General features: G+C 39.1%; 4 protein-coding genes across 10 annotated transcripts; 2 read left to right on the plus strand and 2 right to left on the minus strand.

Annotated features, from left to right (window-relative positions):
• Positions 1 to 4,950: 4,950 nt before the first annotated feature.
• LOC4333589 (myosin-binding protein 7) lies at positions 4,951 to 8,729 on the plus strand. Its single transcript, XM_015776011.3, has 3 exons — positions 4,951 to 6,450; positions 8,094 to 8,143; positions 8,225 to 8,729. Exons 1-3 carry the CDS (start codon positions 5,092 to 5,094, stop codon positions 8,316 to 8,318), a joined length of 1,503 nt encoding a protein of 500 aa, XP_015631497.1. The 5' UTR covers positions 4,951 to 5,091; the 3' UTR covers positions 8,319 to 8,729.
• A 296-nt stretch (positions 8,730 to 9,025) lies between these two features.
• Positions 9,026 to 13,848, minus strand: LOC4333590 (probable E3 ubiquitin-protein ligase BAH1-like 1). 6 transcript variants are annotated; one of them, XR_010739779.1, is made up of 8 exons: positions 13,623 to 13,848; positions 11,791 to 12,003; positions 10,979 to 11,223; positions 10,636 to 10,899; positions 10,160 to 10,453; positions 9,965 to 10,050; positions 9,636 to 9,694; positions 9,026 to 9,540 (listed from the first exon to the last, which is right to left on the minus strand). XR_010739779.1 is itself a non-coding variant. In XM_066308169.1 (8 exons), exons 3-8 carry the CDS (start codon positions 11,996 to 11,998, stop codon positions 9,435 to 9,437), a joined length of 1,020 nt encoding a protein of 339 aa, XP_066164266.1. In that variant the 5' UTR covers positions 11,999 to 12,003; positions 12,927 to 12,965; positions 13,623 to 13,848; the 3' UTR covers positions 9,026 to 9,434. The 6 variants fall into 6 exon arrangements, 4 of the variants coding, with proteins under 4 accessions (XP_066164266.1, XP_066164267.1, XP_015631499.1 ...); XM_066308169.1 differs by lacking the exon at positions 10,160 to 10,453 and adding an exon at positions 12,927 to 12,965 and having other exon boundaries at positions 9,965 to 10,102; XM_066308170.1 differs by lacking the exon at positions 10,160 to 10,453.
• A 3,406-nt stretch (positions 13,849 to 17,254) lies between these two features.
• On the plus strand, positions 17,255 to 19,373 carry LOC4333591 (glutamyl-tRNA(Gln) amidotransferase subunit C, chloroplastic/mitochondrial-like). Its single transcript, NM_001418389.1, has 5 exons — positions 17,255 to 17,586; positions 17,694 to 17,734; positions 18,128 to 18,183; positions 18,923 to 18,977; positions 19,058 to 19,373. The coding sequence occupies exons 1-5, from the start codon at positions 17,353 to 17,355 to the stop codon at positions 19,131 to 19,133; spliced, it is 462 nt and encodes a 153-aa protein (NP_001405318.1). The 5' UTR covers positions 17,255 to 17,352; the 3' UTR covers positions 19,134 to 19,373.
• An 874-nt stretch (positions 19,374 to 20,247) lies between these two features.
• Positions 20,248 to 27,215, minus strand: LOC4333592 (rhomboid-like protein 15). Of its 2 annotated transcripts, none has more exons than NM_001418388.1 (13): positions 26,968 to 27,215; positions 26,286 to 26,451; positions 25,484 to 25,787; positions 24,621 to 24,653; positions 24,440 to 24,531; positions 24,273 to 24,346; positions 24,072 to 24,166; positions 23,908 to 23,992; positions 23,223 to 23,362; positions 21,335 to 21,386; positions 21,200 to 21,253; positions 20,684 to 20,758; positions 20,248 to 20,585 (listed from the first exon to the last, which is right to left on the minus strand). In NM_001418388.1, the coding sequence occupies exons 1-13, from the start codon at positions 26,989 to 26,991 to the stop codon at positions 20,580 to 20,582; spliced, it is 1,200 nt and encodes a 399-aa protein (NP_001405317.1). In that variant the 5' UTR covers positions 26,992 to 27,215; the 3' UTR covers positions 20,248 to 20,579. The 2 variants fall into 2 exon arrangements, 1 of the variants encoding a protein (NP_001405317.1); XR_001544833.2 differs by having other exon boundaries at positions 20,331 to 20,585; positions 23,291 to 23,362; positions 26,968 to 27,131.
• Between the last annotated feature and the right edge of the window lie 337 nt (positions 27,216 to 27,552).

The following is a 27,552-nucleotide window of genomic DNA, read 5'->3' on the forward strand; positions in this document are numbered from 1 at the left end:
GACAGTAAAATAAGAAAAAATGGTAGACTCATTCACTACCATTGTAGCACCCAGATGCTTAGATAGACTCTTAAATAACTACGCGTCCGTGGAATGGATTCTCTTCATTGGAGATTTAGGCTCTTCAACAGATGCTTACATACTTTTTTCTAAGCACCTATCTAAACATCTGGACCATTGTACATGCCCAATGATCCTATCCAGTTTCCGTGAGCGTGCGTTTGGCTTTCCGCCGCTTTCCCCTCACCGCCTCTTGCGGTTACGGCATCGAGCGGCCCACCCGGACGTGACTACACAGCTAGTGGTAGCTGGTTCGTCTAAATCAGCTACCACTCCATCTATAAGAGAAACTATCCATCTACAAATTTCTCTTATATTACTCATCTAATCTACGGTCCGATTACACCATTGTGTTCGTAGCAATTAAATCTTTATAACAAGATATCACATGATTATATTTTGATAAGAAATAATAAATTACTTTTAGATTTCACTAAATTACTTCTTAGACATATAAAAGTAAATTCAATAAAGCCTAAAAGTAATTTACATATATTATAGAAGTAACCTAGAACAAAACGAAGGTAACTTTAATTAATGCCTTTTTTCATTGAATATATATATATATATATATATGATTAAAATACTTGAGAAAATTCCCTATCTAGCATAAAAAAAGTTGCTCTTCCCTCTATAGCACCCAAACTTAAAAAGTCCCCTATCTAGGCACTTCTAAAATTTCCCTTCCCTATGTAGCACTTCTGTTAGTTTTTATACTTGACGGTGTTAAATAGCAGGAGAAAAGACGGGTTTGCCCTTCTTTAGTTTTCAGACTTGCCTGTACATGATATTGGTTATTAATTACTTAAGTTAATTAATGACAAGTGAAACCACAAGAGGATAATTATTTTTTTTTCAAAAGAGTGGATCGACATGTTATATTTGCAGTGTTACGTTAAATCAAGAGAAAGCACGATTAAAATACCAACGATAATGTACGGGCAAGTCTGAAAACTAAAGAAGGGCAAAACCGTCTTTTCTCCCGCTGGTTAACACCATCAAGTGTAAAAACTAACGGAAGTGCTATATAGGGAAGGGAAATTTTAGAAGTGCCTAGATAGGGAACTTTTGAAGTTTGAGTGCTATAGAGGGAAGAGCAACTTTTTTTTATGTTAGATAGGGAATTTTCTCAAAATACTTCCTATACATTCGTAATGCTATGAGGTGATTATACTTTTATTATTGTTTTTAGTTAATTACATAATTTGTGCTGACTAATTTAATTTCTAGATAGAGTCATGTTTTTATCTCTACAACGGATTTACTTCAAATGACATGCCAAAGTTACCTTCATTTTGTTCTAATTTACTTCTATAATATATATAAATTATTTTTAGACTTTACTGAATTTATACTATTATATGTTTAAGAAGTAACTTAGTGAAATCTGAAAGTAATTTAGACACATCATAAAAGTAATTTGTGATTTTTTATTAAAATATAATCATGTGAGATCTTATTGTAAAGATTTAATTGTTACGAACACAACGGTGTAATCGGACTGTAAATCGGATGAGTAATTTAAGAGGAAATTTTATTTGAAGTATAAATGATATGAATATTTTCCCTACTTAATGGATTAGCATTATAGTAAAGTAAGATTCTTCAAGATAGCACATATCTGAATAATACTGATGGGCTTGTTATGGGTTGCTTGTTATGACTAAATCGAGAGTGCTCTCGATTTAGATTTTACGATTTATTTGCACTCGTTGAAGCCATGTGGACTAATCAAATTCTGGGTAAACAGCCAGCTTTACGTCGCTAGGTACAGAAAGCGGCATGGAGGAATTGAATAGACGCTGGCGCGCGGTGTTGAATCAGTGTCTTCTCGACGTTCTCGTGCTGGTTAATTACATGCCGCGCCGCGCGCCATGTACGACCAGCCAGCGGGCGTTTCTACCTTTTTTTTTTTTACTTTTATTAATTAAAAGAAGGGCAAGACTGCTGCTTTACCAGTTGCAAGAAAGAATTAAAGAAAAATATTACCAAATGGAGTGCAATGAGGGGGCAAGTAATAAGCAGGATGGTTATTTGGCACAGTTGCGTTTCCAGCGCTTTTTTTTTTTACATATGAAAGTGTTCATGTGAAAACAATTCATCGATGAAAGTTTTTAGAGAAAAGTGTGCGGTGGAACCCAAATGCGCTAAATAGCAGCCCCGTAATTAAGTCCAACTGAGAGCCCCATAGCCAATTGCTCGTTCGATGTGCAATGTTGTAAAATTACATACTAGATATTGTACTCAACTCCTACCCGTTCCGCAAAGTGTAATGTACTCAACTCTGTTCCGTTCCTAATATATGAGTTAATTTTGATATCCCGTTTAACAATTTTCTTATTTCAAAATACCAAAAAAATATATAAAAAAAAGCGCTTAAAACAACTTTAACTAACAAAAATGTCACAGCAAAATAAATTATGCATATTTCTTTTAGTAAAACGAATGTTCAAACGTCATATGCAAAAATCAGCAACATCGTATATATATTTAAAATGGATATACTAGCAAATTTGTGTATTATTTATATGCTCACCCATTTGAAAGTGCCGATGGATTATGAAATTGAGTTTATGATAATTATTTGATCACACCAACAGATGAATTAAGTACTCCCTCCGGTTTGAGATTAACTGACGTTTTGGACATCATGGCAAATACCAATGACAATATTAATTAGATTCATATTTCCTGTCATATCCCTCATTAATACTCCAATCAGCAGTTACTTTTTTCTTGTTTGCATGCATGCGTGAGGGGTATTCTGGAGAAATAGAAGGGAGAGAGTAGTGGAGAAAGCTAAAACGTCAATTAAACTCAAACCTGAGGGAGTAACCCGTAACGTCAATTAATCTCAAACCGGAGGGAGTATTAAAACAAACTAAAATTATTATAAAGTATTCCTAAGAAGTATTGATGATCAGAGTTATTTAAAATACACGGTTTAGGTGTATATCTAAAAAGAATATAACGGGTCCTAAAATTCGAGGCAAAGGAAACACAAACATGGGTTTTTTTCCGTTTTTGTGTTAGAATTCTGAATTTCTGAGCTATCGCTGCTTCTTTATTGCATATCATGCAACTAATCAATAATCATGTTGGCATGCAATGTAGGATATAATGACCAGTACTGTCCAAGATTTTTAGTGGCGGTCCCCGAACTCGATTTTAGAATAAACGATTAATACTTTTAAAAAACTAGCTTCTTCTAATATATTGATACACAATCCTTTTACGTGCTAACAAAAATAAAACATGTTCTCTGAAAGCTGGCTTCAACTTAAATATCCAAAGTTTCAAACAAACTGCAAATTTAATTTCAAATATTTCCGCTCCTACATCTTTTTGCAACGAGATATTTAAAAGCTCGAAATGACATTTGTATATATCGATATGGGTAAAATATTCGCCACCAGCCTCGTCTTCACTGCTAATATCTCTCGCAAAATCAAATCCCCCAATAACTACGCAACGTGCGGGGCTCAACGGTGTACAGGATCGAGCTCCAGAAGAATTGAGAGCTGACAGATCACCAGATACACGCATTGATTATCAGATTTAGGAGTTCTGGTACTACTGATCCAGTGATCCGTGTTGAAATGGTACGGCGCGTACTTGCTGTGTGATGTGAAATTCTTTTTGTCTACACTCTCTAAGTTTATTTTTCCACTCGTCTTATTTATTTCAAAATAAGTTTATTTATAAATAATTATTGAATCAGAGTTTATAAAAGAGAAAATAAATATATTAAGAATAGATAAATAAAAGAATAATTGCATAATGCATTAGTACTTGGAGAAAGTGAGGGTATTTTTTTTTTCATTAACGTATGGGGACGCATAAAAAATTGAACTTATTTAGAAACAGATGATGTAGAGAATAAAGCAACAGAATGAAGCAACTTAAAAATAATTTGTGTATAGTAGTATCTAGTACTAGTAGTATGTTCTTAACAATTTAGAATCCAATGGTAAACACAAGCTACGCTTAAAAAAACTTTAAAATTTTTAAAATGAAGTTTTTGAATTCCAGTTTTGGCTATTGTTGCGAAGACAAGTAAGCGACGAGAGACTTCAATAAAATCATGTGCTGCGATTAACAAACGAGACCATAGATAAGGGGTGAGGATCATAGCTCATGTTGTTTGACGGTTTGACTCTCCTAGTTTATCATCCCATTGGTACTAAATTAAAAAAGCAATCGCGTCGTTACTTCAAGGATCCAAATGATATGGACAATGGTTTCTCAATGGTAATTGTTTAACACGTTCTTTTATATTTATGAAAAAAGATTATGTAAATTCTTTCATACTAGGCCAGCTAAACTATAATTTTCGCCCCAAATTTGCTAGTGTATGGTCATGAGGATGTATAAATAGTTTGTTTTTTTAACTCAATAATCATTTAAAATACCTTTGGCCCAAATAATCCAGCCAGCCACAAGTAGTACTAATAGTAATTGACAACTGACAACCGACAGTTATTGACTCATTCCAATTTCCAAGTCTTAACAGAGGTGAAATGGTCCATAGCCTTTTGCTACAGAGAAAATCAAATATAAAAATATATTTCAGATATTACAACTATCTCTCTGCACTTAAAAAATATCTCGTGGCATCAATAACATCACCATCAAAATAGGAAAAAAAAAGTAGACATTGTCTTCATGTCCAACTTATATCCATTCGATTTACCAAACCAATTCGTCCAATTTATCAATAACTACCATTCCTTTGGAAAATCAAATAAACCAAAAAAGATTACACGAAAAGGTGAGATCATAGAAGGGGAAAAAAAAGATGAATTGAGTATTGAACTTTAATTCTCTTTTTTTTTTCTTTTTGCAAAGTGAAATGATGAAATACCGAAACATTTGTTGGTTGTCTCCTCCGCCTCGAGCCAAGACCCACACCTACACAAGAGAAGAGAAGACGAAAAGCCAAACGCATCGCCGCCGATTTCCCCAAATCGGAAACCGCCCCTCCTCCGCCGCGCGGCGACCCTCGCGTCCCCCAGCGCAGTCGGCGCCGTCATGGACGAGGACCACGACTGCGACCCCGACCAGCCGCCGGCCGGAGCGGCGGCGGGGGCGAGCCCGTGCTCGTGCTGCTCGACGCCGTGCGCGGTCGCGACGTGGCGGCGGTCGGTGAAGAGGAAGCTGGGGGAGAAGGGGGATGGGGAGGGGGAGGGGGAAGGGGCGGTGGTGCTGGCGCGGGTGGAGGCGGAGGAGGAGGCGGCGGCGCTGCGGGAGGCGGTGGCGGCGGCGCAGGAGACGGCCGCGGCGCTGCGGTCGGAGGTGGAGGAGGAGCGGCTCGCGGCGGCCAGCGCCGCGAGCGAGGCCATGGCCATGATGCTGCGCCTGCAGCGGGAGAAGGCCGAGGTCCAGATGGAGCTCCGCCAGTTCCGCCGCTTCGCCGACGAGAAGATGGCGCTCGACGCCGCCGAGATCGACCACCTCCGCGCCGCCCTCGCCCGCCGCGCCCGCCACCTGGCGCGCCTCCGCTCCACGCTCCGGGAGTACCGCCACACGTGCCTCCGCCTCGGCATCCCACTCGCCGAGGGCGACCAAGCCGATGAGTTGGCCCTAGACGACGGGTTCGTTCTCGAGGGCGAGGATGGCGACGGCGCCGGATACTACCCAGAGCTACGCTGCTACGACGGGGAGTACTACTACGAGGATGGCCAAAAGGAGGGCGAGGAGGAGGACGATCCCGTTGTCGTCGATCTGGAGCGCCGGATCTACCTCCTCGAGCACGACCACAAAAACCATGGAGTTGAGCTGTGCTTGGAGGAAGAGGAAGGCGCTCCACTTTACGCAGACGAGCCGCTGCCGGATTCATCTGAGCAGGAATTGAACAGCGTATATGTCGACGAGGCATTGCCTGAAGGGACTGTGCAGGAAAGAAACCAATGCAGTGATGATGATGATGAGTTGCCGGAGTCTCCAGCTGCTAGAAATGGCAGTGAGGAAGAGGGAAGCGATAGTGATGGTGGTCGCAGCGGCAGTGGCAGCGATAGGGTATACACAATCGACAAGGTGCATCAAGGTGCTACTGCTCCAGCAGCTAGGGTCTTAGAGAATTACCAGGATGGGGAAGTGGAGCCAGACATTAAGAAGCTATACATGAGACTGGAGGCGCTGGAGGCAGACCGGGAGTCAATGCGGCAAGCCCTGGTGGCAATGCACTCGGAGAAGGCTCAGCTTGTGCTCCTCCGGGAGATTGCACAGCAGCTAGCCAAGGATGCTACTCCAGCTAACACAGGAGGATTTGGGGTGGTGCCAACTGTGCACCATTTTCCTGGAAAGCAAGATGGGTTCAGAGATCAGAGGTTTCGGGAAAACAGGAAGATGGCGATTGCCAAGAGACTCTCCATGGTTGCGTTGTGTAAGGTATGAAGCTCTTTGTGCTGTTTGGACATCAGTGTGGATATGAATTTCATGCCTCTATTATCACCTTAGCAAAACATTGCAGCATTATACAATCATCAACTCGGTTTACTAGACTTAGCTTTCATCTGATAGGCTAGAAATCTTTTGAAATTGAAGCAATAATCGTTTCTTTAGCGATATTTAGTGTATAGCATTCGTGCAGTTTCATTCGTTAGATCAAGAGATGCAATTATGGAATTTCTATCTACATTTACTTTGCAGATGTTCAGGCATGTTTGATTGAAATGATTGTCATGAAATATTGCTGCATAATTTATTTCTATTCTATGTTATGCCAAAACCTAGTTCTAGCTGATATAATTGAATGAGCCCAAAGATAGTAAATTAGCATAGTCATGGTTCACGCCCAGGCCAGTCACATGCCAAACCACCACACTGAACCCAGTGTTCGAAAAAAAGGTCTGCAAGGCCGCATACAAGGAACGGGTGCCCCAACGTTGTACCACTTAAGCCACATAAACGGACGATTATGCAGCATAACCACTACAAGGTGGGGTGACCACACGAAACCACATACTGTTTTCTAAAACATTGACTGAACCCATATTGCTGCTTATGTATGGGTTGGGTCAGGTTACCAACTTGTCATACAAACCTATGTGTTTCGTGGTGCTCAAGTCTCACAAAACTTGGCGATGGAGATCAATGCCAATGGAATCTTTTAGCACTTTGTAACCTAGTTTTGATTGTTTCCTGTGTCCGGTCTCCATGAATCACTTCTGAGATGAGAACTTGCACAGTGGAAACTGAGTCATTGATAAAAGCTTACTGGACAACACCATTGATTTTGGCAAAATAAATTACAGCCATTGGATAATAGATATTGTAACTCAATATAAGTATGCAACCAGCCACAGGATTCAGTCTCCACACTCCTAGAGCCAGGCCAGTTTGGTAATGGAGAGGACTGCTTACATTGAGATAACGAGAAAATGGTTTGGTTGCTGATGTGACGTATCATAATGTCTAGTTAGAAAATAAAATCCATGCATAATATTTCCCGCCAAACAGCATGGCAGAAAAAAAAGCGACCTGCTCATGCCACGTGTCAGAACCTCTTATCTTCAATGTGGGTAGGATTCTCTTTTGGTATAGAACCCTGCCCAACTTGGCCCTGTTCAGCCTAGCATATTTAGGTTTTTGGTAATTTATTTAATTTGCTTATTTGCTCACTTTTGAGTATTTGGGTGCAACTGTTTTCCTACTTTTAAATTATTAGGAAGCCAAAATAGAAAGTATAGGAGCTTTGAAGCATTGATGTTTTGCCCATGGAACTAGCATTTTTCTCATTTTGGTGTCCCTATATCCTGCTCTGCATTTGTAGTGCAGCTGATGGCAGTAGCATCCATTTGCGACTGGATACTTCTTACTATAGTTGTTTTCTGTTTAGTTTTACGTTGCTATACTGTACCTCTATATGAATGTGTTTTGATAAGCTCTTTGTGTTGCCTAACCATTCATAAATATAATGAGTACTTATTTTATTGTTACTATTCTTCGGAACTCCATTTCTATGGTCCTCGAGGGCTATAAAGTATATATCCTCTTCCTGCTTGCTTAACTATTTCTGATCATGTTTGCAGTGGATTGTTGCTTTATTTCGCTCTCAGAAAAGGAACCCATCACAAAGCAGGTACATAAAAGCTTCTTTGGGAATTTGGTGCATTATACAAAGTATATGGTGATATTGACTACTCTTCTACTTGATTGATAGGTACACATTTGGTCTATCTGGCAACAATGTCGGCTTGCTAGTACTCCTGGACAAGTACCCGCGGATTCAGAAAACTCTCACAAGAAGAAAGTAAAAAACGCGGATTCCGAAAAATCTCACAAGAAGAAAGTAAAAAACCTTACTGGAGGAGCAACTGCTGTTCAGTGTAAATAAAAATAGCCATCGGTTGGGGAGTTTGCTTGTAATGGCATTCTTTATTTAAAGGTTGGGTGGAGCAAGTGTTTCCTTGATTCTTTTACCGATGTTTTTCGCTTTGTCAGTCACCAGCACAGGAAATGCGGAAGGTTATTGCTTTAATCCTGTGATTTGTTCGTGCTGTTTTGGGGGACGCTTTTGCTTATTTCTCACCGGCAAAAGCTAAATGCATGTACAGTGTGCGTGTAATACATGGTGGTTGGAGACTGGTGGTTGATTGATTTCTTTCCTTCCAGATTGAGAGAATATTGAGGAATCTAGTATTCTAGCTGCACAATTGTCCTTACCAGTTTAAATGTTCCGTTTTGCTCTTTAGGCTATCATTTCTGATCAGTTTGATTAAATTTCATAACTATTTCTGTTGTATTCAATGCCTTTTGCTGCGGTGAATAATTGTGTTGCCATTTGTAACACGGAAATATGGTAGGGATTTCAAAGTTGCGGTAGTTTTCGTCTGGAATTACTTGAATTTATAAACGAACCATCCACTGACATTTTTTAAAGAATTTACTATGCATTCAAAACAGGCAGGTCCTTTTACTGTGGAGATGAAGCATAAAACTTTCAGAAACGGCACCTGGGATATCAGCAGCGAGCCAGAGACATTCAAATAAGACATTTCTACACTCGTTTTTACAAAGCAAAGAACAGATAAATTGCGTATAAATTGTTCCAAACTACATTTGAAGGTCCAAAGAAAATTAATTAAATATGGTTGCATTTCCAAATTAAACTATATCAGGCGACAACATTAGGACAAAAAATAATGGAATGGAATTGCTTCTTCAAGAGCTAAAATAAAATAACCTCAGCTGTGTTAGCCTGTGCTATCCCAAGGTAGTCCTCACTGATTGCAACTTTTAGGAGACTGGCAGTTAATAAGTTAAAATCATCTTGGATGATCTCCACGCTTGAGATTATGGTCGACCTGATTATTTTTGGTTTGACACCAATGCAAGCAATGAATGGCGATCATTGTAACTTCAGATCTCAGTCAAATTCCCATTGACAGCATAGCCTGAGAGTCCCAGTATTCTTTGGATTGCTTAACCATCTCATTCCGCTCTTCTCGCAGTCTCTGTCTCCAGTAATCCTTGCTCCTGATCAACATGCAGATTCAAATTAGATCATGAAAAAGAGATACTAGTATCTTTTTATATTTATTTCTTGCATAAGAGAAATTAACTTCCAATACCTTGTTTTGATGAGCAAGTCAAGTTCAGTCATATGCACAGCATGAGCAAAGACACCATCCTGAGAGCAGTAAATACAAACCATTAACATGGAAGTCTGAAGTAATGCAATGGATAAATCATATTCTGGTCTGTATGGTAGTTGCATTACTTAGCAGCAAGTTCAAGCATAAAACAATGGTTGAAAGCTGAGAGTTTCTACGGATACTGTTGCAATGTTGGCATGAAAGAATAGGAGAGGGTGGACGATAAAAATAAATATTATAAAATTCACAGCAACAGATGAAGCTTTGTAACATATAGAAAAAATATATACACGATGCATACGTACCGATCGGCATACAGGACACTTCGCCTCAGGAGGTGCAGACTTAACACCTTGAAAGATGTACACAGAAGCAGCTCCACAAGCACAGCCTTTGCAAAAGAGATGGCCACAGCTAAGTGCATATGGGTTGAACAAAGTATCCTGGGCACATGACGAAATCTTAAGTTTAGTAGTTCGTACATTCTACCAAAGACTCACCATCCGGCAGATACAATCAGCAAGGGATTGCAATATTTGGGTGAGTTTCATTCTCCGCAAACTTCCTCACCCACATTTTCTCCAGGTCAACCTACCTCCTTTTCGGTAGCTGCAGCTAACTTACTAAATAATTGCCTTACCCACTTCAAACTTTACTAAATAATGTGTCAGTTTTTTTTAAAAAAAATTTAAATACGAATACCATGCTATACTACAGAAAATTTGTGCAACAGAACTGATTGTTTGTATCAACTGGCTGTAGAAGTCATGGCAACATCCAAGTGCACTTGACGACTGCAGCAGCCAAAAACTATTCATCAAGAACTATGTATTGCTGGTGAAGGCTGAACGTCACTGCTTATAATGTTTGTTACAAAAAGCCAATAAATTAGCTATCGTCATCTTTTTACTTAGTAAGAAGGCACAACACTTAAAGATATTTAGAAGAAAACATAAATTTAAGAACAGTTTCTCACCAAGCAAATTGGACAAGTTAGGCTGTACTCATACTTCATAGTTTCAGAAATAGCCATAGTCATTAGTGGTCGTGCTTCGGTCAAATCACAGGAAAAATTCTTGAAGAACTCATTCTTAAGGAACCCCACAGTTTCATCAATATCTGAACTATTGCAGTTTAGATGGAAAGCACCCAGTTCTATCAGCCAAGGGGACTGCAACAGTTCAATATGATCAGTTTGCATCTTGCTCTTGAAATCTCTACCACTGACAGAACCATGTATCTGCAAAATCATCCACTTATTAGCACAATCACCTTTAACAGTGAGCATGTATGATGCCTACTAGAAGACGAACACTTACTTTGTCATACTTCTTCAGAATTTTACGGATAGCGATAGCATTCATGGTTACATAATTAAGTAACATTCTGCCTTCTTGAACCATGATTTGTTGATCATCTATGAAACATTGCCTTACACGCCAAATATAGCGTAGAAATCCTGAAGGGACATGAAGATTTAGGAGACGTTGTACTCTAGAGCTGAAACAGCCAGCTATTTCTGAAGCCTCCTTAGTAAGTTCTGTAAAGAACATTTGATCACACACTGAACAAGAAAATATTGGAAGTCAGGATCTGAAAAGCACAGATAGTAGATTAAGTGGAAGACAAGAAAGGTGATAGCCAACACATCACATGAAAGAAATGATTTAGCCAAATATTCAAGATAAGTAGTACAAGTTTTGTTGCAAAATCATGTAATCTGATAGGACATATAATTCTTCACAGCTATTTATCAAATAGACAACCTGAGCTACCTAACCTTCCGAGCTATTATATGTAATCTTTGAGGCAGAGAATTAGATTGTATGAAATGAAATTAGAGTCCTTATACTTTTACCAAAGGGAAGAATCAGTTGGTATAATTTTGGGTGCATTGCAGGCCATATTACTACTAGTAAGATAAATCATCATAAACAGAAACTGCACTGTTTTAAAACCCATCGTGAATGTAATCTATACACAATTCCCAGTAAATTATAACAAGATATATTTAGTTCCTCACAAATCTCTGAGTTCTATGTAAAAAACACAGGTTGGAGTAATCGAAGAAAGAAAATAGAAAATTGGTACTCTGTCATGCTATTAGATGAAAGCAGGAAGTTGAACATACATGTGCATGAATTGCATTTGCAAATATCTGGAGATTCGTTGTTCCCCTCCTGCTGGTCACCATTGGGGCAGTCTTCTTGCAATGAGCGACCAACTCGACATTTCTTCAGTACCTTTTTGAGACGTTTGTACTCCACATGTGAGCACTTTGTTAGGTATTTGTCTTGCTGTTCCCGAAGATACTCTTCATATATTGCACCGAACTTCATCTTGCCTACAGAAAAAGCTGAAAACTAGCTGAGACCATGTGAAGTTGCATTGTACCACATCAAAATATAGTTACCTACAATATCATCCCCTGATAAAAAAAAAAAGAAAGAGTGTTTCAGCTGTACTCTTTTCCAACACAGTAATCATGCCGTGAGGTATTACAACTCCCAGTGAGTTCTATACTTGCACAATAAGAAATTTTAAAAAGTAAAGACACTTTCTTCAGGAATAGCTTGTAGCGATGAACCACCCTAAAAAATATCATAACTTGTAGCAAGGAACAAAATTAGGCTTGCATGCATTAAATCAGACAGATAGTTTTAGTACATAACAAAAGCTTACTTGACATAGCAGGTATATCGCACAATTACAATGGTTAAAAATTAATAAGATGGTAAATATGGACCATAAAAGGTGCAAAACTTATGATCCTAAAAAAAACTAATATCATACATAAGCCATTAGCTGTGTCTTTTTTTTAAAAAAAATATTAGTTCAACTTAAAGAAAACAAAACAAGAAACTACTGTTCCCCCCATTTTGGTTTGTTGCTTGCGCTCAGCACTGAACAAAAACTTGAACATGTGGCAATGTTTATCAACCCAGCTGGCCACAAGCCCACCAAAAACAGATAGGAGTTGCCCCTCGTTGGAATAGGATAAGACGACAACACGCTGAGAAAAGTAGCAGACAATGATTTGAACGGATTGCACACTTGTACTGACTTCTAGGAATACATTCCATTATTACATGACCACGTATGTTGAAAGTAGTTCCTTTCAAGGAAAACAGAGACCACATATTTAGAATCTTCCAAAAAGCACATATCACTAATGGATCAAGTTAGAATCATAATATGTGTTAAGACTTCATTCAAAACAATAAGGTATGTGGTTAGACAATAAGATGAGAGCTGACTTTGTAATACCTGACGTAGAAAACCATCCATTTAACTGATCTGGATGTCCTAATATGACACGAAGTCAGTATCAATCGCTTGAAGAACAAACAACAACAGTAATCCTTTTTTTAGATGGCCAGTACAAGTAATCTGGATAACATGACTAGGCCTTTTGGCTTAATTTAGAGGTTGTGCAGGTTAAGAAGCAATTGCATGTGACTCATAACTCACCCAGGAAAAGCAAATCATCTGCTTTACATGGACAAATGCAATGGATTAGTGTAAACACGACTGACAACTCAACTCACACGTCAGATGAAAAAGAAAAGGCTCACAAAGGAATTAGGAACAGGGGACATGGACATTGGACAGTGACCAACGGAATCTATTCCGGCATGAATCGAACTACCAGGAACCAAAAAAAATAAAAGAATGAAGAAGAAGAAAAATGTTTTTGGTAATAACAAAGAGAAAAGGAAATAAATGTGGAAGTGCGCATTCGATCCGCGTTGTGCCCTCTCCCGAATGAAGCGCTCTAGCAGCAGAGTTGGAGAAGGCAAATTTCGTCCTGATGATCTACACCCCCATCAACCCACAAAATTAACAACCGCCCGCCGATCGAAAGAGCAAATGGCGCGCGGCGCGCGGCGGGAAGAAGCACACGCGGACGGAACAAGGAGAAACTGTTGCCGCTTTCCGGCGGCGAGGGATCAGGATCACTACCTGCATGCGTTGGCGGCGGCGGCGGCGGCGGCGCGGCGAGTCGTCGATCGTGGGGGCGGGGGGCGGCGGCGCGGCGAGAGGAGGAGACGAGCGCAACGGACAGAGAGAGAGAGAGAGAGAGAGAGAGAGAGAGCTGATCCGGTCTTAATGGGAGTGGTGCCCGCGGCGGCGAAGGCGGCGGCGGCGCTACGGAAACCGCGCTTCGTTTCCTTGCGCGGTGGGTGTCGTCTGGGTGATGGATCGGGCTCGGAATAAATAGGGCCCCCACCTGGACGTGGGGCCCACACGGCAGCGTCGGCCATTTTCCACTTTTTGTTTCTCTTTCCCGTTGCCGTTGCGTCTGCGTGCTTGGCTGAGCTGGGCCTTTCCGTTTTGTCCTCCTCCTCTTCACAGTTTGAACGGAAATACGGAATGCTGCAGGCCCTTCGTTTCATGGTATATTTGCAAAACAAAAAAATAATTTATCAATAAAACTTATAGGGCACGTAGAAAAGTAGAGTTTAATATGAGCTATTTATATTAATTAATATCACTAGATACTATTCTCCTACAATAGTAAAGACAATAAGATTTCTAAATCATTAGTACGCTAAATAATTTTTTTTAATACTTCTTTCATTTTCTCCACACTCATACAATAAATTCTCCGATAATAAATGCTAAGAATCGGTTCTAATCTGTTGTTGTTTTTTCTTCCTTTCCTCTCTTTTTTCACGTCACCAAATTTAATTACATGATAACGAATAGAGTCCATTATTAGATACCACTATACATGCTATACGTGTTCTTGAAGATCTAAAAATAAAAGCTGAAAAATAAACTACCATAAAAAGTCTTAAAATCAACTGTAAATTTAAAAATAAAATAATTTAAATTTAGCTGATAAGCATTAGCTGAAAGATGAGACGCTGGTTTACAGGCAGCTGCAGGAGCGGGGGATCGGAGTAGAGAGTAGCTAGGGCTTTTTTTTATTGAGAGGCGAAGGAGCACTCTGGACGGATTAGGGGAAACCTGGGCCCACCTGGCTGCTGCCGTCACGACTCTCAGGATGGCACTTCCTTTGTTAGTGGCCAACAAAGTTATCGTGGTTAATTACTACGAAGTACTACTGCTAGTATAGTTGGTTGGTTGGTAAAGATTATATTGGACGGCTTCGACCACTTTTCTTCATGGCGCAGTCTGAAACCAGTTGGTGCGCATGGCACTACCGGCGGCTCACGTGTGTTACTATCGAGCATCCGTCGGCTACATGAACTACGTGACGTATATGAGAGGACAACGTGTTGTTTTTCATTGTTAAAGAATGCAATACACACACCAAAAGTAGTTTATATATATATATATATATATATATATATATATATATATATATATATATATATATATATATATATATATATATATATATATATATAGAGATGTGAAACAAATAATCCACACTAATAATCTGAAATAGCTGAGAAAAATCTAGTGCCTTTTCAGTTTCTCGCTCCGTTTTATATTATAAACGGAGGAAGTACTACTTAAAACATTTCTTCCACAGTTCCACTTCGAGGAGCATTTTTTACTTGTAAATAGTCATCATTACCAGCAATTATTTTCATTCAGAAAGTGTTTCGTTACTCAATTAGCTTGCACGACGAAAGCTTTGTTGACCTCGCAAAGACCCATAAAAGTATAAGATATTTTCTCTGATCCTAATTATAATATAAGTTGTTTTTACATAGTATTTCTATACTACAACAAAAAAAAACTCGAATGATTTTATTTTTCTTCATGTATATTGCAGTAAAAAAAGATGAATCATTTGTTTGAGTTAACATATAGGAGGACTGGTTAGCAATCACAAACGGGGAGGAAAGACGAAAGGTAATTAAGAAGTTCTTCTACATTTGGAATTCGAGGAAACACATGCATGCAAGTTACTTTGACGAAAAAGTTAAAACTTTTTGACAGTTCAAAAGCGATTGAAGACAGTACCATATCTACGAGCTGAGAGCTTCAAATGACATAGTACAATTCATTCAAGGAGCTCATGTTATCGATGTTAATTATGAAAATTAAGATGTCTGTAGATACTTAACCCTAATTCATAAACAATAAAAGCATATGTTTTATATTACAAGTAGGACTTCATCCTAATGATTTTTCCTTGCATAAAAAAGTCATGTTGTAATTTATTCTAGATACAGCCGACCCTTAAATGTAGGCGATGTTCATATAATTTTGTTTTAAAAAAATGAGCTAATAGCCAAATGATGGCACATATAGTGATCTAGGCCATTAAACTACTGATGGTCATCATGGCTACTTTGACATAAAGGTAGAAACAGATTAAGTATGGCCACTCCTTTGTTTTGAACATTGCTTTAGAAGTGGGAATTGATATGCTCCCTACTTGCCTACTTAAACACTAAAAGAAATGAATTCCAAATTTTTAAGTTCAAACTTTAAGCTGTGGTATACTCAATACTTTGGCTGTGTTTAGTTAGATCCAAAGTTTGGATTTTGGTTAAAATTGAAGATGATGTGACTGAAAAGTTGTGTGTGTATGACAGGTTGATGTGATGGAAAAGTACTGAAGTTTGGATCCAAATTTTGGATCTAAACACAGCCTTTGTTGATTGAACCAAGTTATTAATTCCAAATTGTTAACTACTGAAATTCCATCTTACATTTTCCTCCTTACAGTTTTAATTTAGGCTGTGATTGAAACCTTATTTATTTAGTTTTACAATCCCCTCGATTACCATGAATATGCTTTTGAAATTGCTAAATGTACGTTCTTTTTTGTAAATATTTTTTATATGGAAGTTTCTTTTAGAAAATTAAACAAACTTATTTTTTTAAGTTTATAATAGTTAATACTTAACTAATCGGTAATGTCATTTCTCGTTTCATATGCGGCAAAAAAAAGAAGCAAAATTTAAACTAGCTTTCAAACATAGCCAAGCTTTCAATTTGGAGATTCAAAATTAACTCTCAATATCCAGAATTTCCAACCCACAACATAAAAATACTAGACTAGCCCGGACTTTCCAGCAAATATGAACCTTTCCTTCGTTGTCAACTCTTCATGCATCCATTTTGATTCTTCAAAATCTCCTTAGAATTTTTGTGCATTTTATGAGTTCTAGAACATAATTACTATATGTATGACTCCGACCTGCACACGTACAAATTTGTTTTCAACTGGGCCCACTTGAATGACAATGAACTTCGTGATTGGTTGGTTCGACACAGTCATACGTGAGTCGGATGGAGTTAGGTCTGAAGTAGAGTTGTGGAGCTATCTAAACCCAGCTCCACCACTCTAGTTTATTTTGTGAGAGAGCTCCACCTAGCTTCGCTCCTATTTTAGGTGAAGCTGAAACTGTTTGGCTGAGCTCCAGCTCCAGAAAAGATAGAGTTGGAGCTGAAGCTGTTCCAAACATGCCCCTACTTCTCGTTCTAGAAATGCCTTTGGGGGGCACTAACCAATTTTGAAGGGATTCCTGTGCCGGGGATGGGAGTAAATGAACAAATGTTGCTTCTCCTATGGTTTTGGAGTGCGAATGTTGCGCATCCCCAATCTCAGCCGTAGATACAAGATCTGACGGTGCAGATGGAAGGGCAGGATAGTAGCAGTGGATAATCCTCCCCGGCCCAAATCCGAGAGACCCAGAAGCCGCCGCCGCCGCCGGAGTCTGTTCCTCGAATCCTTCGCCGGAGGTAGCCGCGGACGACGGCCATGCTCTCCGCCGCCGCCTCGGCCATCCCGAGGCTCCGCTGGGCCGCGCCGCCGCGGAACCAGTCTGCGAGGAACCAATGGTTGCTGCTGCGGCGGCGTTCCCTCTCCTCCTCACCTCCCTACGTGACGCCCGGTATCCCGGCGGCGGCGGCGGCGGCAGGGAGTGGGGCTCTCGAGCCGCCGGACCTGCCCCGCCTCGCCAACGCGGCACGCATCTCTCTCTCGCCGGAAGAGGTCAGCACACTTCTCTATCTCTCTTGTCTCTCGATGAGAAGAAACTCTCTGTGACGGAGGCTGATGATGCTTTGCTTGTTGTGCCTGTGTGTGCTCTCGCCTGGTAGGCTGAGGAGTTCGCGCCGAAGATTCGGCAGGTGGTGGATTGGTAATTTGTTTCTGTTCCTCCCTATGCGTAATTCAGATATTTGGTTTTCAGTACTTTGAAGTTCGCAAGTTTGGAGCAGATAAGAGTCTGTAATAACAAAGTAATGCAGATTAGGCTAGGATGGTTACTAGAACATCGGATTGTTATTTCATAACAAAGTAACTAGAACATCATATGGTGTTCATGGCAAATAGGATGGTTCTTGTTGCTATATCTTAAGTTTGTGGGATGATCAGAGAGACATGTGATAAATCCTTGTGGTGTTGTATGTGCTGTGATGAGGTTATACTTGTATTGAGAAGAACCTTGGAGCACAGAAGTAAACTTATGTTCATGCATCGCGTTTAATACAATTATAAATCTTCTTTCCTTACTTTTTTATTGTCGTTACAGGTTTGGGCAACTTCAAGCCGTCGATCTTGAATCTGTTGAGCCTTCACTTAGAGCTGGTATTCGTCCTGATCTTTGCATATCATCTTGAACTATTGCTTGTTTGGTCCTATCATATGATTTGGTAAAATGACTCAGAGTAACTCAGTTAGCTATTAGCCTATTACAAAGTAGAGGTTTGTAGTTCAACTGGCAGTTAGCCATTTGCTTCATTCTTGATACAGTTCAGTTTTGTGCAATCGTCTAGGTCGTGATACACTATCTTTCTTGATTTGACTATCAGAGTAGAGTTATTTCATAACTGAGCAATGCAACTAACTAATGTTTTTTTTTATACATATGGTTTTGGAATCTTGACGTGTTTATGCATGCTTCACTTTTTAGTGCTGCATTTGACCGCACGCATGGTTTGCATTTTAATCCCTGTCATTTTACTTGAATTATGCTACATGCTACACACCTGAAATCAAAGAACCAAATAAGAGGGATAACACAACCAATTACTTATGGTTTGAAAAATGAATTTTGAGTTATGATATGCAACAAAACAAGACAGCGAGTCTTCTGAGTTCTGAGTGTTCTATTGGCGTTCTTCATTAATTAACTTTAGTTCAGTATTTCAATGCTTTCATACACATATTTGGTTTGCTTTCAAGAAAATTACTGTATAGACTTACTCTTCACTACATTGCATCTTTGCACAAATGTCCTACTACATATTGTTTCCATTAGTTATGTCGTCCTACCACTGCAGTGTGTTACTGTTACCTGCTTTGCGCTTGACTGTCTTGTCCACAGGTACTGCGGCAGGTAATTCATTGAGAGAAGACAGGCCTGAAACATTTACTAACAGGTAGTAAACAAATAACTCTAGCCATGTCTTCCGTTAGACTATTGTCATGTGATGAACACTATTTTTTTTCATCACCGCAGAGATGCCATAATAGAGTCTGTCCCAAGCTATGATGATCCATACATCAAGGTGCCAAGAGTGCTGAACAAAGAATGACCTGTAATTTGTAGATCAATTTTTTTTTCCGTTGCACAATGTAACATGGTTTAGCAATAAATCTTAGTAGTCAAGTTTAGTATCATTTCAACTGAATGATATGGCTCGAGATCATGATGTCAACATTTGTAATTTGTTTACTATGGAAGCTATTTTTAATAGTTTAATATTGTATTATATTTTCAGACCAGAAACATTTGATTTGATATGCTTGATTTCTGTTCAAAAATTCTCAAATGCATGCAGCCATCTACAAACTGATGATTGAATCTCTTGTGAATCCTACTAAAGTGAATTAGATTGGATAAAAGCCCATGAGATTATTTGGCACTTGGATAGACTATGCTGTATATTATTTGGCCCTTGGGTGCTCTATATTTTTGCCAGGTCGGCCAAATCTTATTAAGATTGAAGGGTAAAATTTGTGTTGTTACAAACATCGACAGAGCTGTCAAACCAGGAAACTCGGCTGAGATTCTCTACTTTACAGCATTTCAGCCGTTACAGATTTTAAACAACCCTGCCTCCCTCCAGACGCCAACCTCTTCGCGGATGTCGCAGGAGAGCCGCTCAGCCGGCCGATACTTCTGATCAAACACCCCGAGCATGAAACCCGAGTCAAAAGCGTTCCTGTAGCTCAGCCGAAAACGCAGCCTACCCTGCAGCCACCACTAAGATCCATACCCAGATTCGCCAGGCAGCTCAAAAACCACTCCCGTCCAGTCCCATCATCACTCATCAGGTGCCATACACGGTTGAGAAGATTGCAAGCACATTGAACGAAAAGGTGCTCAATCTTCTGCAATATCAGAAGATTGTAAACACATTGGACAAGCAGTCCCTGGGGCGCTCCAAACCAGCGCACAGTATGAATAATAGGGACCTGGGAGCATATCCAATTTGAGACTTTTACACCTATATGGGGGGTCTAAACAAGATTCTAGCGCACATCACCGATCTGAACAAATTCTAGCACATATGTAAACAAGATTGGAGGCTCGTGCTTTAGCCATTGAAACAATGTTTGCCATTGCCAAAATTTAGTAGGGTTGAAAATGGTAGCAAACCAAACGGCCCCCCTTCTCCTGCTCCGTTGGCTCAAGATGAATCAATTGTAAGTATGCACCGATTTTTTTTTCCTTTGTAAAAGCTTTATTGTCTAGCTAGACATATTGCCAAATAGCAATTGTGAAGATCTGCCAACAAAATGAGCGCCCCGAGCATCAATTACTGTTTTACTAATACATCAAGAAACAGCCTTCAATGCAACTATTGTCATTGTTAACTGTAGTTTTGACCTTCATAGAAGCACAATTAAGGGCATCTTCAATATAACCATGTTGGCAAAAACAATTGCCCAGAATGGTCCATTCTTGAATTTTACTAACCAGAATCTACACCCTAAAATTGAGCCTCCATCGCTTGCTATCAGTGATGTTGAAACCTTTAACCCTAGGAATAAGGACAAAGCAACAAACAAAACCTTAATAATGTCAGGATGAACCATATTAAACAACAAATGAATAAATTAGTAAAATATCAAGACAAACCTGCTGACTCATGAGAATCTCAATAGCAACATTTGGATCTCCATCGGCAGCAGCAAGAGCAACTTCAGCTTGAGTCTGCAGCAAGGTAACCAATACATCAGTGGAAGGCTTTCTGTGGCCATATGGACAACACAAATACCTAGTGTATAGCTGAAATAATTTGTGGGCTCTTATGAAACCATGCGACATAACTTTCAGCTAGAGTCTCCCAACAATAATAGTGTCTGACATAGGTCCTGTTCTTTTCTGATTAAGATTCAGATTTTACATCAATAAGGATTCAGATTTTCCCAACATTAATAGAGTCTGACATGGCCATCAACGCAATTAGTTGAAAATCTGACAACTATTTAATCAGATAGATGAGTATCGAGAACAAATTGTCCATTTGTTTTACTTCTTTGCTCCAAATTTAGCATGGCTAAAACTGCTGAGTTGGGCATGATAAGTGAACTAGCACAAGTGAAATAAGGCGATTGCTAGGAGAATCTCATCCTAGGACAGGGCATTAATTACCTTTTCAAAGCCCATTCCAACCAGCTTCTTAAGTTCTTCATCAAATGTATCAACCTGCAAAAGATAGTCAATTATCATGATTAAATCAATATCAACATCCAATACTAAATCATTAAAAGGTACATAACACAGAACCTGGTCAGCTGCTACAGTTGCATCAGCTCTGACTGTGTTTGCTGCTGGATGCCTATTGTAATGGAAAACCAGAAGTAAGAACTACAAAACAACTAGGTTTATTCTCGTATTAGAAGTGTCACAGTTCTTAAATCTTAAGGATGGTTTTGCTTGATATTTCTCATATATCACTATCAGAAAGTTCACATAAGCCAGTGACTGGCTTCTCAGGGGCATCTTACATAAAACATGAGACATTGTTTATGAAGTGCAAGTAGATGATATCATGGTAAGGATTAAGTCATAAATCTCATAACAGTATATAGGGTGACTTCTGATTATAAATATCCTTTAACTCTGTGGAAGTAAACCATTACCTGAGTTAATAGCTATCTCAAATGTCAGAGAAGAAATTGAAATTACAGCAGTACTAAAAAGGATGCCAACTCCATTAGCGTCATTGCATCGATTCTTTTCTTTTTTGGGATGGGTCATTTTATTGAATTAGTATAAGCATTAAATATTTAATCATTTTAGAAGGCATAAATCACTAACTGGATAAAACTGACAATATTAGTTGTAGCTATCAAATGAGATGAACGCTTATAGGCACTAGGACAACATATATAATTGCTGAACAACAACAAAAAACCTATCCTGTGAAAGCTAGAATAACCAGCAGGAACCAGCTGGTTCCCACCAGATTACCCAATTCTAGCCAAAAAAAATCAAGTGTCGATTTTTTTTTTTACCTGACAAGCCTTGTTTTATGAAGTGTCTCAGTACTTCTCTTTTTTATTTTGCATTATTTGAGAAATACTTGATATGTTCTTTGATCATAACATTGGCAGAAAATTCAAACAAAGCATTTTAATTATTCAATCCTGCACCAGGAATTCTGCAATTCCAGAAAGCTCCCTAATCCTGTAAGTGACTATTTGCATCAAAATAAGTTTTTTTTTTATCCCAAGAAGGCTGTGTTAGATGACTCATGTTTGTGGGCAAGAAGTCAAAGTTTATGCGCTTCTCTTGATATGCTCGAAATTAACTCAACTCAAAAGGAAAGTGTGCATATCCCAAGTCTGCCTTGAGTTCAAAATCAAAGCCAATATATTCTAAAAGATTATAACCAGAAATGAATACCAACTGTTCCTATTATGAGCCCTAACAACAATCCTGAATTGAGGGTACCAATTGGCACGATCTGGGGTCTTGGAAATCATTTGCATGCAAATTTGAGTCATCATAAGCTTATTTTTTTGGTATCTCCACCTTTTATATCATACTCTTCTTTGGATACTGCAAGTTTGCGGCGAGATTTATGGAGTTTGATTTTAAGTACACTATTTCAAGAATTACAATTTCGTATAGCAAGATTAGCCTATTAATGATAAATCAACCATGAATGCATCTGAACCAAGCTCAATTTGGGTAGCTTCCATTGAGCAGAACTTGAGGTGGTGCACTAGCCAAGCAAGGATCACTTGAGCACTGCTCAGTTCTCACCTGTGTAGTGCGGAATTTCAAAACTTTGAGCTTACCTTTGCAAAACATATCATTTTACTAACTAATTGAACAGGGACTTATTACTGGGACGAATAGTGCTAATTGCATAATGCAAACATTCAAACTGACTAAAGAAACAGAACTTGGTAAATGCTAATTAGAGCTAACAAAATGTTTAGTCTGATATAGAAAAAGAACACAACAGAAGGTGCTCCAACAAAATGCTATGGAGTACCAATGACCAAACCAATTATTTATTTAAACTATTAAGTACTGTTTTAGAAAAGATCGTTTTGTATATTCAAGTTATTCAGGCTTCATATGAGCTTCTGGTTCCAATGCATAGGTGATATTCACCAGATGTCTACCGTATTAAAGAAATGCCAAGTAGAAAATGCATTACTGTGAACTCGTAAGCGGATCACTTGGAGTTGTGCTATCCAACAAGCTAGCATGCAAATTTGCACTTGCCTCCCTTGCAGTTGGTTCAGTTCCAGCAGAACTAAGTGTCCGTGCTCTCCCTGGAAACCTGGGATCTTGTTCCTATAAGAGAATATTCAGTATGGTGTTCATCTCAACACATATTTCTGGGATATAATGTTCAGATCCATGCAAAGTATTGAGCAAATGAAAACAAACAATCCAGTGAGCTTAGGCACATATATTTTCTTGGAAGAGCATCACCCCAGTGTGCACAAACAAAACAAAAGAGAACTGCTATAAACTTGAATTGAACTATCATAAAGGGGATAAAGTCAACTACCCGAAAAACCAGGATAGAGGTTTCAAAAAACATAATTGATCGAGAACCAAAATGCAGTCTATGAAAGTAGGAACAGAGCTACTAGTATACAACTATAACCTTTGAAATCATCTTTTAAGAATCCATGTACTAACAACTGTAACTAGTGTTTCTATCAAAAAGGAATACACATCTGAATCATGTTGTACAAAATTCACAACAAAATCAATTACTGCTACATTTTTTGTCCTCTGCCCATGTCATCAGTACATCAACAGAAAATTTATACTTGCAAAGATGAGTACAGTAAAACAATAAAAGGCATCCATGATTTCTTTATATTCACCTGAGTATTCCCCTGAGTGGTGGTTGTCTGCCTGCTTGGTATCCATGAAGAAATATTTCTTAAGAAATTTGCATTAATCAGAGCGCTGCAAATCAAGGATTTAATACATTAGTCCTATGAATAAATTGAAATCAATATCAATATGGAAATAATATCTAAAATACCTTGGTGCAGTAGATGTGTTAGAAAATGTAGGAAGCTGGCCATATGTAGTCCCTCCAGTACACAGAATGAAGCCAGGACGCCTTACACAAACAGACTGATATCCAATATCTCAAGAGAATAAGCATCATAGAAGAAGCATCTCCCTAAGTTACATGAACAATGACATAACAAGACAACTTAAATCATTGTTCAAAACTTACTAGCACTGACAAGCCCTCAATAGAAGAATAAAATGATGGTCCAGGAAGCAAGTAGTTGAACAGCCCATAAGTATCTGATGGAAATAACAATAATGATTAGCAAGGAATATGATAATAACTAATGCAGTTCATTAAGGCTTCATAAATAATGGGTAAAAGGGACAAACATGCAAACCCTGACAAGATGCCACACAGGTGGCCCAGCAACGAAACATTGCTTGCCAGAAACTGAAAGAGAACCAGCAAAATCCACGCATACCTGATATTGTGCACATTTGAAACATTTCTTTGTAAGACTATCCAATAAATAAGAAATTGAGAACAAAAATAGATGCATAGAGCGATTACCAATTTGCAGGAACATTGAAGAGGCCAAAGACACTGTGAATAAGACATCAAGGAAAAATGTCATTGTATAAAAATAGAAAGAACTAATAACTTTCAGTAAGTTGAAAAAACAATAAAGACCATTAATGGACATACAAGTAGGAAAAAGGATAAATTCTTTCTAAACTTCCAGAAATTCTGAATTAAACCTTCCTAGATACTAGTTTTTTTTTAAAAAAAAAAAAGGTTCTTGCCATTGTATCAATGGTGAGAAAAGACAAGAGAAGGATTTGCTCGAAATAATAGTGCAAATTCGCATTTGAGTGCAGTCATGATCAGGTTTATGGATATCAGAGACTCAAATGAGCATTTTTATGAATAAACCATCCAAATCCCCAATGTACAAAATTGTATGTTTGTGTTCCCATCTTCTCTAACTAAACCCATAAGATGTGATCCATCTATCCCTTGCCAAACAGTTCATGTTGGTGAATGCATAATTCCATCTAATGATCTAATATATGAGTTAGCAGTAGATATGTCCCTTGTAACAGAGTAATTCTCCTGGCTTAGTCACAGCTGGCAAATAAAAAAGCAACAGACGTTGCTAAATACAATGCTGAACTAAGCATATGCATGTCTAAACTAGCCAAATAGTGCTACGACATTATCATACAACATGTTATCAAATTTCAACACTTCGGAAAACAGGTTAAACATTTATTTTATGCATGAATAAAAACGTTATGAAATGCAAGCATTTTCAACATAGAGGTGTATACTCGTTCCCTCCAAATTTACATAAAATGAAGTATCAAATATCATATGAATAATCATTCATCAAAATGAGTAAAATGTACAATTAGCATCAAGAAGCAATGCACCTTCGAGTTTGCACCCCACTCAGGCTTGTCTCAATGACAATCATTGAGAATATAACTCCAGAAAAGCCAATGGAGCATTCATCCACAAGAAAGTGGAGAGGATAGAGCGGATTGTAAGCCGCCAAGAAAGCAATGATGAGATGAAAAATCGCATTAGTCGTAGCAAGAAGAAACATCAAGAACAAGAGACGGACTGATCCCATAATTCTTTCCAACTCAGTGCCCAAGGGTACCAAGGCCAGCATGTTGAATAGCACATGAAGCAAAGAACCATGAAATACAACAGATGTATAGAACCTGTACACTGAAGTAGATACAAACTATATTAGTTCTAGATATCCCAAAGAAAAACAAAAATATGAGATAGTATTCACAGGTGGGAAGAAAGAAGCTAAAGATATAGAACATGCACATCAGACATTTTGAATTGAGAAATGCACAATCTGGAGGTTCTTTAGTATTCATATTTTTTTAAGAGGGGCAATTCTATTGTAGTCTTCTTTTGTTCTTTTAAGTGCTCCCGAACATTTTATAAGGTAATATTTACAGAAGAGCATATAAATGGAAAATGAATTCATGTCATGTAACAGATTGTTTTCTCATATTAAATCCATGGGTGTGATTTTGACTTTCACACTTTTCAGACTTGCCACAGTACAATTAAACCATATGAGCACTAACAAAATATGAATGCTCATAAAGTATATATTCATCTCTCAGAACAAAATTGATATTCAGTGTCATAAAAGCAATCCTGATTTATGCTCTGCAAAAGAAACGGAAAGGTAAGCATGAGACAGACCTTGAAAGCGTGATGCTACTACAGAAGGCAAGAAGCATATCTCGGCAAAGGAGTCATAGCCAGTCAACAAGCACACCAGATAAATCGCTCCACATATCAAGATAACACCGGATGTAATGAATGGTATGCTGCCCCACCACTGATTCAACCTAGTTGAAATCCCAGCCTGCATCACATTTCACAATAACAAACATAAACCACATTATAAGCCATCACATTTACCAATGTCATCTCCATCAAATACGTACTGCAGAGCCCCTGCTCCAAGAGCTACCCCATCAATTTCCTATAAACCTTGCAGCTAATAAACAAGCATAGCAAACCCAGGGAAAACAATCCTCCTCACAAAGCCACAGCATAATTTCATCCAGAACATGTAAAGCGCCCCATTCCTAGCTCAATTCAAACCGCCACGCACCTCGCAAACCCTAACAGCATAAAAACAACACCAAGCCCCCCACGCTACCCCACCACCACCACCATGGTGGCGCGGGGCTCCTAAGCTCTCACCGGAAGACCTAGATCCCCCGGGGTCCCCCTCTCCACAACATCACGAGTGCTTCGAACCAACGAATTCCCTAGCGATTTGAGGCTAGCGGCGCCCAGATCCGGAGATGGGACGCGGGGAGAACCGCGCAGGAACTGGAAATTTGGGGGGTGGGGAACCGGGAGAAATTCGCACCTCCGTGATGACGTTGGGCCGCATCTCGGGCTCGCCTCCGGCGGGCGGCGGCGGCGGAGGCGTGTCGGGATCGAAGCTTCGGAGGAGGAGGAGGTTTGCGCGAGTGAGGGCAGAGATCTCGAGGGTTTTGGGGGCGAGCGCGAGAGGAAACGAAACGAGCCGTTGCTTGCTTCGGAGGCACGTGACGGGTGGAGTAGGCGCGGAATTAGCTTAGCGAAGGTTCGAGGGATCGATCTGTCAAATCTACCACCGAAAAATAGATATTGATGGTGGATTAAATGCGTCTCCGGTGCTCTAGCACTTCGGCTGCACGATGTTACGCTCGCACTTGAGCGCTGAATTATGGCCCCCGTCTAGTCCCTAAAAGTATTTCCAACAACATCACATTGAATCTTTGGACATATATAAAAAGTATTAAATATAGATTAAAAGAAAAACTAATTGCACAGTTAAAAGAGAAATCACTAGACGAATCTTTTGAGCCTAATTAGTCTATGATTAGCCATAAGTGCTACAGTAATCCACATGTACTAATGACGGATTAATTAGGCTCAAAAGATTCGTCTCGCGGTTTCCAGGCGAGTT

Source organism: Oryza sativa, chromosome 3 (assembly GCF_034140825.1).
Source record: "Oryza sativa Japonica Group chromosome 3, ASM3414082v1".
NCBI lineage: Eukaryota > Viridiplantae > Streptophyta > Magnoliopsida > Poales > Poaceae > Oryza > Oryza sativa.

What these genes read in the sequence shown, in the direction of transcription:
- LOC4333590 (XM_015776013.3), bottom strand. Translation starts at nt 11,998, where the DNA reads ATGAAGTTCGGTGCAATATATGAAGAGTATCTTCGGGAACAGCAAGAC. An exon ending in TTCTGAAGAAGTATGACAAA is followed by an intron (nt 10,900 to 10,978) that starts GTAAGTGTTCGT and finishes ATGATTTTGCAG; the next exon opens with ATACATGGTTCTGTCAGTGG. An exon ending in AGTGTCCTGTATGCCGATCG is followed by an intron (nt 9,695 to 9,964) that starts GTACGTATGCAT and finishes TACTGCTCTCAG; the next exon opens with GATGGTGTCTTTGCTCATGC.
- LOC4333592 (NM_001418388.1), bottom strand. Translation starts at nt 26,991, where the DNA reads ATGCGGCCCAACGTCATCACGGAG. An exon ending in AGTAGCATCACGCTTTCAAG is followed by an intron (nt 25,788 to 26,285) that starts GTCTGTCTCATG and finishes TATCTACTTCAG; the next exon opens with TGTACAGGTTCTATACATCT. An exon ending in AACACATCTACTGCACCAAG is followed by an intron (nt 23,993 to 24,071) that starts GTATTTTAGATA and finishes CTTGATTTGCAG; the next exon opens with CGCTCTGATTAATGCAAATT.
- LOC4333591 (NM_001418389.1), top strand. Translation starts at nt 17,353, where the DNA reads ATGCTCTCCGCCGCCGCCTCGGCCATCCCGAGGCTCCGCTGGGCCGCG. An exon ending in TCTCTCTCTCGCCGGAAGAG is followed by an intron (nt 17,587 to 17,693) that starts GTCAGCACACTT and finishes CTCGCCTGGTAG; the next exon opens with GCTGAGGAGTTCGCGCCGAA. An exon ending in CCTGAAACATTTACTAACAG is followed by an intron (nt 18,978 to 19,057) that starts GTAGTAAACAAA and finishes TCATCACCGCAG; the next exon opens with AGATGCCATAATAGAGTCTG.
- LOC4333589 (XM_015776011.3), top strand. Translation starts at nt 5,092, where the DNA reads ATGGACGAGGACCACGACTGCGACCCCGACCAGCCGCCGGCCGGAGCG. An exon ending in CCATGGTTGCGTTGTGTAAG is followed by an intron (nt 6,451 to 8,093) that starts GTATGAAGCTCT and finishes TCATGTTTGCAG; the next exon opens with TGGATTGTTGCTTTATTTCG. An exon ending in AGGAACCCATCACAAAGCAG is followed by an intron (nt 8,144 to 8,224) that starts GTACATAAAAGC and finishes CTTGATTGATAG; the next exon opens with GTACACATTTGGTCTATCTG.